This window comes from Delphinapterus leucas, chromosome 11, assembly GCF_059928025.1.
Source record: "Delphinapterus leucas isolate spDelLeu-1000000601 "Yukka" chromosome 11, BTC_Dleu_Yukka2, whole genome shotgun sequence".
NCBI lineage: Eukaryota > Metazoa > Chordata > Mammalia > Artiodactyla > Monodontidae > Delphinapterus > Delphinapterus leucas.
Window position 1 is genome coordinate 99136401 of NC_143139.1, and position 13706 is coordinate 99150106.

General features: G+C 50.8%; 1 protein-coding gene across 3 annotated transcripts in view; it reads left to right on the top strand.

Annotated features, from left to right (window-relative positions):
- Positions 1 to 4603: 4603 nt before the first annotated feature.
- TRMU (tRNA mitochondrial 2-thiouridylase) overlaps positions 4604 to 13706 on the top strand; it is a 29844-nt gene continuing 20741 nt past the window's right edge. Inside the window, exons 1-3 of one of the 3 annotated variants that reach the window (XM_022596733.3) lie at positions 4604 to 4731; positions 8351 to 8516; positions 9222 to 9328. In XM_022596733.3, the coding sequence (XP_022452441.1) occupies positions 4650 to 4731; positions 8351 to 8516; positions 9222 to 9328 (355 nt within the window). In that variant the 5' untranslated portion in view covers positions 4604 to 4649. Of the gene's footprint in view, positions 4732 to 4754; positions 5317 to 8350; positions 8517 to 9221; positions 9329 to 13706 lie in introns of those variants that run through there. The other 2 variants (XM_022596732.3, XM_022596735.3) reach the window with 2 other exon arrangements.

Sequence of the window (13706 nt, forward strand, 5' to 3'; positions counted from 1 at the left end):
TCCTGACTTTCAAGCGTGCATAGCGATCGTTATTACTAAATAGTATGCACCGTTTATATCATCCAAACCTGCTTTCTACAGGGTGATTTTCAAAATTTACTGTGGAGAAAAATTGGTTAAATGCAGACCCCAGGCCCCAACCCTCAGGTCCGGGCGGGGCAGGCCTGGTAATCTGCACTTTCACTGGGCACCCAGGTGATTCCGATGAGATGGGCCAGAGACCACACCTTAAGGGGAGGCTGCTCTCGGGAGGTGGGGTGCGGGATGGAGAGGGAAGCGTGGGAGAGGAGGGGCTTATCTGATACCAAGGTGACAGGAGGTGTACAAGGGACGGTCCCCTCGGGTGCGCGCAGCAGGAGGGCGGCAGGGTCACTGGAAGGCTTACTCCCTGCCTGGAGCTGTTCTAACTTACATTTGTTAAAAACTAGCTGGCCTGAAAGCCACTAATCCTTATAGATCATTTCTCACAGTCTTAATTCAGTGGCTTCACAGCACACAGTAGAAAAGCTGCTGACTGGACCTGCTTTGGGGGCTCCCATCCAGTGTTCCCGGCACGAAACCAGGGAACTCTGTCCCTAGAGGGCTGTGCTTGCGCTTACTCTGGTGAATGTCGTGAAGGCAAATCATCATTTGGAACGGCGACTCCCGTGGTATCAAGAGTAGAAAAGAGCGTACCGTGGGTGGCACCGCCGCACCTGTAGAGAGGGCGTCACAGGTAAAGGCGGGAATGCTTGGAAGTCAGAGTTCATAACTGGAGTTGTCCCTGGTAAACTAGCGGTTAGACTCTTGGAACAGGGCCCTCGCCCTGGGAACACTCCCTGGCCAGCTGGAGAGCCCAGAGGAGTCACGGCCGTCCACTCCTTCCCTCTTGTCTCCACTCCGGTGGGCAGTGTGGAATTCTAGAATCCACCGCAGGGGTCCTCAGCTGTCTGACCCGGCCCCCCATTTCACAGGGGAAAACCCAAAATCTGGAATTCATTCAACACACATTTATGGAGAATCTCCTGTGCACAGGCTGCATTTCTGCCGGGGGTCACGGTGGGTGCGAAGCTCACGCATCGCTGTCTTCTGGGGGCGTGACGGTGGGTGGGAGAGAGGGACCAAATGGGCTCCGGCCTTCCCACCCACAGCCTGGGGTCGAGCTGGGCCTTTGGCCCCGCCTGCTCCCTGGCTCTTCTCATTCCGTGCCCGCCCTCCCCAAGGCTCCTTGGGAACAGCCAAGCTCTCTTGGGGGCCGTGGTGCCTTGTCCAATCTACAAGTGTCCTCAGGCAGGACAGACGTAACCTGACCTGAAGTCTCTTCAAACAGATGGGAGGAGGCCCCCCAGAGCACGCGCTGGATAAAGCGGTACCTGCCACCCCGTGTGTCACCCCCTTCCCTTCCTGTCTGGGTTTCTGTCTGGCTGCTTGGGTCCGACAAAGCTCTTTTCCTCTCTGGCTCCCGGCCCCTATGTCCACCACTGGAAGGGAGACCAAGGTGCTTCCAGAGCCCAGGGAGGGGCCGGCCACTTCTTCTGTACAGCAGTGTCACTGGCCACCAGAGGGCCACCCTCCTGGGTTTAGAGGTCCAACTTCAGGAGATTTTCACCACATTTCATTAATTTCCCGGTGCAAATGCCTTCACGTTTCACAGCTCTGCCATCCACACGTCTTACCTTGCTATTGGCAGACAGCACTTGGGATGTCATAGTCATTTACATGGCTGGTCCATCATGGACCTGGATTATGCACAGTGATTAAAGACCTGGAGCTACCACGATGTGTCAGGTTTCAACCACTTTGGAGGTGGGTGGCAGCACTCCTAACCCCAGAGCCCTTTGCTGGTCAGGAAACGACTCGGCCCCAACCCTGAACCAAACTGCCCCCGGGCAAGGTGGGGTCCCCCAGACTGAGCCCAAAGTCCAGTGACATCAGCTGGGCCACTCCACAACCTCGACTAAGTGCTCACCCTTAAATCCGCTGAAGGCCAGGCATCCAGATACTGGGTTTACTCATCTCTTCCGGGAAATGCGCCCCCTGCTGGATGTTTCCCTGCTCCCTTCTTCTGTGTCCCCACAGGGGCCCTGTGTCCTTCCCTCCAACCAGGGAGCTCGTCCCTACTGCTCCAGTTGGCAGTTCCTGCTTCTCGTCTCACAAATGGGGACTTGGGGCCTTCCTCATTTCACTCGAGACTCTCAAAACTATTCCTGTCCTCAAGAAAATGACTTGCCTAATAATTATGCACGTTTAGACATTTATGTCCACTGTTAACTTTTCAAGAAACTGTTAAGAAATTAATGTGATTTTAACGCCAAGCTTTGGTGCGTGTGTTACTGGCCAGACTGAAAAACCATCTGCATTTGAAGTGCCTTTCCTCTCCTGCTTTTTTCAAACCGTGGTTCAAATCCTACCTGAAATCAATTTAGTGAACAGCAGCAGCAGTTTTAAAACAAGAAAAATAATCGGTACATGGCACGTTTCAAGGATAAGAGCTGTTTTGAGAACCGTTCTTTCTTACACTCATGTGTAGAGGTTGGTGTGCACACTGGGCCACCCTGTAAAATGGAACTGTGGGTGGAAGTAGAAAAAGCTAAGAGTCACTGATTTACAGAGTGCCTGTGTTTGGCACATGTGGGCCGTAGCCGCTGGCATCAAACCAAATCTCAGTCCCCTGAGCCCTGTGGCACTCCTGGCCTTGGCACTGCGCACTGACCTCCAGCTCCCTGCTCTCCCGGCTGCTCGCCCCGTCAGTCACTGGACCTCCAGCCAGCTCTGCTCTGTCTAGGTGTCCCATCTGGGCCTCTTCCTTTGCTTTCATTTACACGCTCTTCCCTTCCCACACTCTTCTAGTAGGCCCAGAAAATATTTCCGGGTTCTATCACCCCAAATCAGCCCCCCTGCCACCCTGTGCCAGGCCCCCATCCCCACCCTCACCCTCAGGCTTGCTCGTTCCTTCAGGAACAGCTGCATCTCCAGTCCGATGGCCCCAATGCACCTCACACACTGAGGCTGACCTGGCAGGCACTTCATCCTCAGGAAACATGCCCCGAGACACAATCATCAAGTCCTCCACACTCTTTCTCATCCCCCATGTCCATTCCACCAGCAAGGGCTGTAGATTTACCTCTAAATACGCACCTCTCTGTCGCCACCATTTCCTTCCCATACTGTAAGTGGCTCTTTACAGGAAACTGCCCTCAGCAGGAAGCCCCTTTTCCTGTCCCTTTAGCAAAGCTATTGTAACTAACTTTTAAACCAGGCCCCCCCATGCTCTACTCATCTCTGGCTCAAGCGCACCTTTCAAATTTTTTTTTTTTTAAATTTTTGGCTGTGTTGATCTTCGTTGCTGCGCGCGGGCTTTCTCTAGTTGTGGTGAGCGGGGGCCACTCTTTCGTTGCAGTGCACGTGCTTCTCATTGCGGTGGCTTCTTTTGCTGCAGAGCACGGGCTCTAGGCACACGGGCTCAGTAGTTGTGGCTCGCGGGCTCTAGAGCGCAGGCTCAGTAGTTATGGCGCACGGGGTTAGTTGCTCCGCGGCATGTGGGATCTTCCCGGACCAGGACTTGAACCCGTGTTCCTTGCACTGACAGGCAATTTGGACTCTTAACCACTGAGCTATCAGGGAAGGCCCTCAAATCTTTTTTTAATCACACAATACCTTGCCTAGCTTCTCAGTTCTTCCGTAAATCAAAGAAGTAGAAATGAAGAATAAGTAATTAACATGACCAGATCTCTTCCCCAGCTTCCCTTTCAGTAATCTCCTGAATAAACCGTGTGACCAAACTGTGAACAAGATTACATCCAGAGGAAGATCACAGTATGGTGACGACTCTGACCGCTCCCCACCTCCCCCCACACCCCCCTTCTCAATGATTGAGATTACTTCTCTGTTTCCCTTTGAAAACTCTCATGGCCGAGCAGAATCTTTGGAGGTGGTTTCTTGGGGACCCTGAGTCCCCCATCTCCCCAGACTGCCGGCATTCTGATTAAAAGCAGCTTTCCTGTCTACCATTTGTGAGTACCGATTTTGTAAGCGGAGAGCAGCAGGTCCCCCTATTCCATAACAAGACAGCTGCTGTCACGGCCTCCCAACCAGGCTCTCTGCTCAGATCCGCAGGGCAGCCACGAACATCTTCCTAGGAACGTAACTGTGATCGTGTCGCCCCTGCTCCCGCCTGGTCCGGCCCCACACCCCGTCCCCAGGCCCAGGGCCTTCGTACAGGTCCCCCTCCACCTGCTAGTCTTCCCTTCCTGCTTAGTTAAGGTAAGGCCTGCGCCCGCTGCCAGAAGAACCCCGCTGGACATCACGCCCTCGGGGCGACCTCACATCCTTCTTTCGTTTACCAGCCTGTTCACAGGGCGCCCGCCTAAGCCACACACGACACACATACACCCTAACGCAACAAACTCCGAGCGTCTCGGGGAACTGCGCTCGCCAAGAGGGAAGCTGACGGCCTGGCTGGCAGGGGGCGTGGGCGGAGAGCCGGACTCGCGAACTGAAGCCGGGGAGCGGCGGGCCAGGCGGAACTCAGGACGCCGAGAACATGCTTCCGGCCGGGCCTCTTCTGCGAGAGCGCCGCCGAGGGGGCGGGACTTCCGGCGCGACGTGGCGGCGGCGGCGGCGGCGGCGGCGGCGGCGGCGGCGACTACAAGGAAAGGTGGCCGCGGGCGATGCAGGCGGCGCGGCATGTCGTGTGCGCCGTGTCGGGCGGGGTGGACAGCGCCGTGGCCGCGCTGCTGCTAAGGCGGAGAGGTGAGGCGACCGAGGGCCCAGACCGCCCCTGAGCGGCCCCTTCTCGTAGAGCCCCGCCCGGTCGTGCGGCGCCCCGGCCCCTCACCCTGTGCCTGGGGGTCGGAGAGCGCGCGACCGCAGCCCCGACTGCTGGGGAGCAGTCGGGTCATCCGTTACCGACGCAGTGAAGGGGGTGTCTCCGACTTCGGGGGGCCGCGTTTCTCACTGGCTCCGAGGCCCTGCGTCCGGGGCGATGGCGGCGGCGTCCGCACTTAGCCTGGGGAGCGCTGACCTCTGCGGACACAGCAGCCTCCGTGGAGGTCCTTGCTCTTACGACAAACGACATGGCCGTCAGGCAACGTGTGCGACAAGTACCGACGGGTGGTCTGCTTATTAAATCGCGTCTGTGGTCTTGGTTCGATGGATGACAAACTTTTGCGCAAAAGCGCTTGCGTTTCTTCAGGGGACTAACGGGTGCCCCGGGTCGGGAGCTGAGGTGAACTGCCCGTCTGACTTCTCCGTCTGTGTGGCCCTCTCTCATTGTGAGGCCTCGTACCCCTAGTGACACTTGTGGATCCTCTGCTGTGAGCCGCCTTTCGTGCTTAGGTACTTGCAATGCAATGCAGAGTGAGTGCAAGGTTCCTGACCTGGGACGAGTGATGTAAGCGCTCCCTGTCTGTGAAGTGGAGGGAACACCTACCTCACAGGGTTACTGGAAGTATTAGATAACATAATTCATACAGAGACTTAACCCCAGTGCCCAGCACATATCAGGCACTCAGAAAACAGTAGTGGTTATTAGTTCATATTATTAGTAACTGTAGCTGTTATGAAAGGTGCAATAAAAAAAGGTAAATAGCAGTATAGGCAAACTGTAGGCACATACAATTGCGAGAAAGGGGGGAGCAAAGAATCACAGAGGCGGTAGTGTTTGAGCTGAGACTTGTCGAACCCAGGTTCATGTGCCCAACGCAGAGTGAGGCTAAACAAACCGAAAGTTCGAGTTTGGAGCAGAGGAAGGTTTATTAGTTGAGGAGGTGCCAACCTGGAAGATGGGAGACCTAGACTCCTCAAATCCATGGTTGCAAGACTTGAAGCAGGAGTAGGATTTCACTAAGCAAAGATGGGGAGGAGAAAAGGGCTTTCTGGCGGAGTCGGCAGCAGGAGCTGGCTCTGGCCAGAGGGAGGCGGAAGTGAGACCGTGAGGTGGCGTTTGGGGGCGGGGGCGGTTCCGAGGAGCTCCGGTTCTTCATGTCTCAGCGCGGAAAGAATTCAGCGAGAGGCAAAGTGATAGACAAGAACGGGTGTATTAGAATAGGACGTTTGTGAGGCTTACAAGCAGGCGAGCGAGAGGGTGCTGTGCCCTGAGAACTTAGTGGGTTACAGTTTTAAAATCAGAGGAAAAGTGGGGAGGGGGAAAAGACCACCTTCTTCCTCATTCTTGAGTAGACGTCAGTCTTCCATCACCAGCTCCTCCACATTGGCTGGGGGAGTTTTCTTGTCCCAACATGGTCAAGCCAGGACTGTCATGGCGCAATGAGAATTAGCAAAAAGGCGGTAACGTATGCTAAAAATGGTAAATCATCTCAGGTTTCAGTATAATGTCACCCTTTCCTTACACTTTTGTTGTTAGTACACGCAGAGGAGCGTGTCCTAGGAATCATTAACTTACTGAGCTCACCGGGCAGTGTGGGTCTCATGCCGGCATTGTTTTATTGTTTGGGGGCGTGTCTCATGCTTCTGTTGCATGGTTTTGTTACTAAGCAAGCCTGCTTGGTTTTATGGTTAAGCAAACCTGCTTTCTTGAGTGATCATTAACTTACAGGGGTCTCCCATACTTTCTTCTTTACTTACAATCCCCTAGTGGGACTAACTATTTAATTACCTACTTTGTCCCTTTACTCTGTCCCTATCAGAAGGAGAGGGGAGTGGAGAGGTAGGTTGAGCCCTGGTTATGCAATATGTTCTATGAGGGGCTTTCGACTGTGTTGGGTAGCAGTGCAGAGCCCTTGAAGGGTTCTGACGAGGCTGTGACGTGTTTGGGGAGATGTGGCAGGTGGCCCTGGAGAGTCTAGATATGTTATTTTACTACTTCCGGAAGGTAAGCTCTCCTTCCCAGAATCCAGACTGTACAGCTTCGTATTCCAGCTTCCTTGGGTTTTGCTCCTCCGTGGGAGAAGCTGATGGACGTAGCAAAGAAAAAGCCTGGTCCTCTCCACTCGGCATCGGGGTTTTTCCCAGTCTTGTTGGACGTGTGTGTTCTGTCACGTGCCTCCTGGAAAGTTAAAGACTGGCAAGGTGCTCTGGTCTCATCCTGGAGTGCCAGAGCCTGTGCCCATGTAAATGGGTCACATCTCCAGAAGAAAGTTGAGCAGGCAGATCAGGCTATAGAAGAGGAGATTTTTTTTTTTTGCGGTACGCGGGCCTCTCACTGCTGCGGCCTCTCCCGTTGCGGAGCACAGGCTCCGGACATGCAGGCTCAGCGGCCATGGCTCACGGGCCCAGCCACTCCGCGGCATGTGGGATCCTCCCGGACCGGGGCACGAACCCGCGTCCCCTGCATCGGCAGGCGGACTCTCAACCACTGTGCCACCAGGGAAGCCCAGAAGAGGGGATTTTTAAAGCTCTGGATGTGGAGTTGTGTGTTTGTTCTCGTTAAGCTCTTGTTCTCTGCTGGGCACTGCTGGGTGCTGGGGACACGTGGGTGTATGAGACACAGCTCCATGTTTTAGTGAGCTACAGGGAGCATGGACGGGAACTACTGGCACCTAGTGTGGTGTGCACTACAAGAGAAGCAGAGTCACGTGGTTTGGGAAGCAGAGGAGGGAGGGCCTGTTACCTGCTGGGATGGGGTGGTGGTCTTGCTCATGTGACCTTTTAGTATTTGGCAAAGCTGTGTCACTGAATCTCTGTTCTTTGGAGTACTGTATTAAACCTTTTACGGTCAAATGCCCTGTCTTTCATTACATTGAGCCTACCCAGAAAACAGATTTCTCATATGTGGTAGACATCTATGTAGTCCTAAAGTTGTTCTTTCCAATATTTGGTTGGGTACTTTGTAAGCGACAGAAAAGGGAGAAAACGGTCTCAAAATATACAGATAGTACAGCCCTTACAATAAAGTAGCCAAAATTTTAAATGTCTTTATGTCTGATGACTTAGAATCTAATTCTTAGATGGTAATTGGAAATAACTTCTGAAATGAGTTTACTTTTCTGATAACTGGATGGTGGTTTTTATTTGTTTCGAAAAGTTGTGTTGAGTTTCTGCTCTTCTTTCATTCAGTCACACGTTGGCTACGCCTCTGTGTGCTTGGCATTGTGCGTGGGAGCACGAAGGTGAAAAAAATGCCGTCTTGTTCATACCTTGGGGATGCGGGCAATCAGTACAGCCCCACAGCGTATTGCGAGGATGGAGGCCTTTACAAAGTGCAGGGGGAGGGTCAGGGTGCGAGCATCAGCCGGAGAGTCAGGAACAGTTTGCACTAAGATGTAGTCAGAGCACAGAAGGCCACGTGGCAAAGGGGGGGACTGCCAGGCACCAGTGCACAGAGGCACAGGAGAGGTCAGGAGTCACTGCTTTTTCCACCCAAGGTTGATTTCATAAACTCTCTTTAATTTGTCCTTCACCCCTCCCCCAGGTTACCAGGTGACAGGGGTGTTTATGAAGAACTGGGACTCGCTGGATGAGCATGGAGTTTGCACGGCTGACAAAGACTGCGAAGATGCTTACAGAGTTTGCCAAATCCTAGACATCCCCTTCCATCAAGTGTCCTACGTGAAGGAATATTGGAATGATGTGTTCAGGTGGGTGCAGTTCCCGACGCAGAAGGCTTCCTAAGGGCAGGACTGCCGTAGTCAGCCGGGCCAGTGGCGTGCAGCCAGCACTTTTTGTTTTGGCAGTGGTGCTGAAGACTGTGTGTGGGAGGCCTCAGCCGCCCTCAGGGAGTCTGTTTTAGAGGCCAGGCCTGCATCCCAGAGCACCCCTAGCCCTTATTCCTGTTACTCTACCACCTGCCATAAGTCTCTTCAATGTCTCTGCTAAATTAGTATAAGGGAGCTAAGGCTGAGGTCTCCCACGGAAGGCTGGCTGTGACTGGTCCCTGAGGACAAATCCACTGGGCAGTAGATGTCAGGCTGAAGAATCAGCTGGGGTGCTGGTTAAACAGATACCTGGACCTGGGTCTGGGATGGGGCCCTGGAACCTGCACTTGAGCAAGCGCTTCAGGTGATTCTGACGGAGGGGGTCCTTTGGGTCTTATTTTGGGAAACGGTACAGTGGGGCCTGGTGCCTGGTGAGTGTAGGTTCAGATGGAAACTGCAGCTGTCTTTAAACAGATATTTGATGAAAATATTGAAAATGGCTCTATACTGAAGCTCTTCTGTTTTGTAGAAAATTATAGTTTTGGTAAGACAGGGAGAAACTCTAAATTAAGCAAGTAATTTAGCTGATTTATTTTTCCATAGAGTGTCTTACACTTAGAAGTGAAAAGTCTTTTTCTTTTATTCCAGTGATTTTTTAAATGAATATGAAAAAGGAAGAACTCCCAATCCTGACATAGTCTGCAACAAACATATCAAATTCAGTTGTTTTTTTAATTATGCTGTGGATAATCTTGGTAAGTAATTGGGATTATCTGCATTTGTCTTTTTAAGAATTATAAGATTTCCGGGAGCTGAGGTCGGTTTCAACATGTATCTGTTTGATATTGGTGGTGGCTTTTCTGGATCTGAGGATGTAAAGCTCAAATTTGAAGAGATCAACCCAGCCTTGGACAAGTATTTTCCATTAGACTCCAGAGTGAGGATCATAGCTGAGCCAGGCAGATAACTATGTTGCATCAGCTTTCAAGCTCACAGTTAATGTCATTGCAAAAAAACCTCACATTAGAGGAGCAGACAGGCTCTGATGATAAAGGTGAGTCGAGTGAACAGACCTTTATGTATTACGTGAATGATGGAGTCTATGGATCTTTCAGCTGCATCCTTTATGACCATGCACATATGAAGCCCCTTCTGCAGAAGAGCCCCAAACCAGATGGGGAGTATTATCCATCCAGCAGCTGGAGACTGACCTGTGATGACCCCGATCGCATTGTTGAGCACTGTAACTTGCCCGAGACGCAGATGGGAGATTGGACGCTCTTTGAAAACATGGGTGCTCATACTGTCACTGCCGAATCCACGTCAGTGGATCCCGGAGGCTGACCATCTACTGTGTGACGTCAGGGCCCACGTGGCGACTGATACAGCAAATCCAGAACCACAACTTCCTACCCAAATGAGAGGAGCAGGATGGTGGCACTGTGCCTGTGTCCTGCGCTTGGGAGAGTAGAATGGTCACCCAGCCTGTGCTGCAACTTGTGTTGACGTGTAGACACCATTCTCGTAGCTGTTAACTGTGAGTTTAGCTTGAATTAAGGGTTTGGGGGGACCCCCTAACTTAGTTTCTGCAAGGTTTGAGATTTCTGTGTGAGCAGGCTTGGCACAGATGCGGCAATGTGGAAGCCCGGGAGATGGGGTCACACTTATGTGTGTTCCTGTGGAAACTATTGCGGTATTTGTTCTCTGTGGATTTTTATTCACTTCCCAAACATGCTACTAAAGAGTGCCCCTCGACTGCTGAGCAAATGTTTGTAGCTTGTGCAATGGCAGGCAGAATGGACCAGAAGCTTAGTGTTGTGACCTGTTTAAAAAAATAATAAAGTATCTTGAAATTAAAAAGGGAGAATATCATAAGATTTTCAGAGAAAGCCAGAAGTCAAAGCCTTGTAAGCAGTTTCATCTTGCAGAAGGAAAGGAAGCAGTGAAAACGATGGTATTTTGTATTTCACTGGATAAGAAAGAACTGTCTGGCGATGCACAAATGATAGGATCCCCGGGGGGACAGAGTGCGTCTTTGTCACGGGCCGCACAGCCATAAGGACTAGCACAGTGGATTTCTGGAGAACCAACCTCAGAAAACCCTGAGGAAAGAAGTGTTGGATCACTGGCGAGAGTTGAAAGGTGAGGCCCCCAGACCCTGCCTGCAGGCTCGGCTTTGCTCAAAGCAGCTCTAGTTCCAGATGTGGTTATATTTAGTGGAAGTTTCAGGAGCCCTAATTCAGAACTTAAGAAACTCGGCATTTAGTTTCTTATTAGTCATCCTTTTTGCTGGTCCTACTGAGACCTTTTCTCTTGCTTTAAAAGCAGGTGTCTGCTTTGTCTCGGAAACGGGTCTGGGTCTGTAGCTGATTCTGGGTCCTGGGTCTGTTTCGTTCCTCTGGTTTGGAGCCATGTCTTAGTGGCCTGTTCGGAAAGCCCGTTTCTGCTCAAGGTCCTGCCGCCACCGACAGCTTGCCTACAGATTGTGTCTGTTCCCAGCTTCCTGCCTTCTCATTCCCGTCGGCCTGGTGGGACATCCCCATTCCTGTTTGTTGAACCCCCTGCTGCTGACCTGCTTACTTAGGCTCCTCGTGGTATCTGTTGCTGTGCTTTTGTGAATTCAGGTTCTTTTTCTTGTCCCCTGCTGTCAGGGCCACCATAATGAGCTTCTGGAGCGCTGGATGCTGGTCTTTCACATTGTTCTGGCCCATTGCAGCCCACCCTGCCACATCTGGCCATGGGCCAAGACATGCTGTGTGCCAGTGGCCCAGTGGGGTCACAGGACCACTGGCCACTCTGTCCTGTCAGCACTTTGCAATGACTTAAAAGGGGACAGAGTCAGCTTGCCAACCCAATATGCAAGTGACCTGCCACTGAGACGACAATGATGAAAAGTCGGTTCATGGAGTTAGGTTATTTTTTACTAAAAATGCCTATGGGAACTACGAATTGAAGTCCTAACAAATTTGAATGCTGGGCTAACACCAATAACATGAAATTGAGTAGAGATAAATGCAAAGTTTGCTACCTAGGTTCAGTAATTAAATCTCCTGGTACAGGATTGGGAGTCGATCTAGGGCCTTGAGGGGCCTCGAGCTGACTGTGAGCCTGCAGTCTGGCATCAGAGCCAGTGCAGCCCAAGTTTGCCTTGTGGTCAGGTCATCCGAGGAAGGGGGAGGGGTCCGCTGGGGTCCACACTGGGCAGCCTACGTCTAGTGGCTGCATTTAGTTCCAGTTTACTCGGGAAAAAGAGTGACAGGCTCATGGAGCGTGAGTTGGTTTTTATTTTGAGAGTGTGGGAAATACTCCATCTGACGATACTTTGGGGCCATCATAGCAGCACGCAAGCATGTGACTCAGGATCACATTCTAGCTTGGGACCCCAGAGGCCAGAGCTGGGGTGTGCAGGAGAAAGATTTCACTCGGGGGAGGCACAAACAGCTCTTCACGGGGAATGATGCTTGCCTTTGTAGAGCTTGAAGCTCCTTGTCACCTTAGCTATTCAGGGAGCCCCTAGGTGGCCATCTGTTAGGGATGCTTTGGAAGAATTTCTGCAGTAAATGTCTCTGAGTCTGAATTTACTGTGTGAACAGTACAACACAGAATAAAAATATTCGAAACCTAGACCTCTGAAATCTTAGGGCTTCTCACAAAGAATCCTACATTTTTGCAGTGTAACTGGTGGTTCTTTAAGGAAATAAAGTGTTTTTTTTCCTCTATTAGAAAATCAATCAAGATTTAGTAATGTGTTCCTAAATGTGCTTTTTCAAGTAGTTAATATGCAGCCGTTAATTCTTACTGTGTCTTTTGTTTTACACTGAGCTACTTTGGTTGGTTAAGTACTGAATCAATTTTGCTGCATCTTCCTGGAAAAAGTCTCTTGCAATACGAAATGTCTGAAATTTTCACACAGTGCAAAGGTTATGGATTAATATGTGCCTTGGTAGGTTCTTTCACTTTTTTGCATTATGTGGAAAGAAGAAATTGACTATGCTGCATGGTCCTTCACTGTTATAAAAATAATATGTATTAAGAAAATTTAAAACGCAGAAGAGTAAAAAAGATAAGGGAAAGCGTCACCTATAATTTCACCTCCCAGAATCAAAGGAGGAGACTTTCTGATATTTGTCTTCATTTTTTTCTGTACATTAAAAAAAGTAGAGTCATAAACTTTCTTTCCCTACTGAACAATATCATAAGCATTTTCCCATTAAAAATTCTGTGTGAGTGGCACCGTTATTATGGCAATGGCACTCTAATTTACTTAATATTCTCCTGGTGTTGAACGTTTCAGTTGTTTTCAGTTTTTCCTTAGTATAAGAAACACTGAAATTAGCTTTCTGTACTTAAATCTTTGTGTGCATATCTGAATTTTTCCTTAAGCTAGAATGAATGGATAGATATTAACTTTAGAAAGACTCTTAGAGATACAGTGAAATCTTGTAGCAAGATTATATCAATTTAGAGACCTAAAGGCTGCTTATTTAATGGAATTTCAGGTGTGCCTCTATTCCCTGGGATCTGGGTGTTTGGGAGTGGGGCAGGTAATCTGCACAGACTGCCTGGTGTGAGACCTGGCGTCTGTCTGCTGCTTGGTGCACCCTGGGCTCCAACTGGCCAAGGCCAGCAAGTGCAAGTCTAAAATTTGATCCTCGGGACTTCCCTGGTGGTCCAGTGGTTAAGACTTGTGCTTCCACTGCAGGGGGTGGGGGTTCAATCCTGGGTCAGGGAACTAAGATCCCACATTCTGTGTGGCACGACCAAAAATATTTTTTAAATACAAATTTCAAAAATAAGGCTGGGGCCGATGGCGGACTCCGGGAGGGCTCACGCCAAGGAGTACTTCCCAGAACTTATGCTGCCAAAGTCCTTGTCCTTGTGGTGAGCCACAGCTGCCCCCCGCCTCTGAAGGAGACCCTCCAACCCTAGCAGACTGAGCTCTGCCCACCAGAGCAGCACCCAGCCCTACCCACCACCAGTCCCTCCCATCAGGAAGCTTGCACAAGCCTCTGGGATAGCCTCATGCCCCAGAGGGCAGACAGCAGAAGCAAGAAGAACTACAGTCCTTCAGCCTGTGGAACAAAAACCACATTCACAGAAAGGTAGACAAAATGAAAAGGCAGAGGACTATGT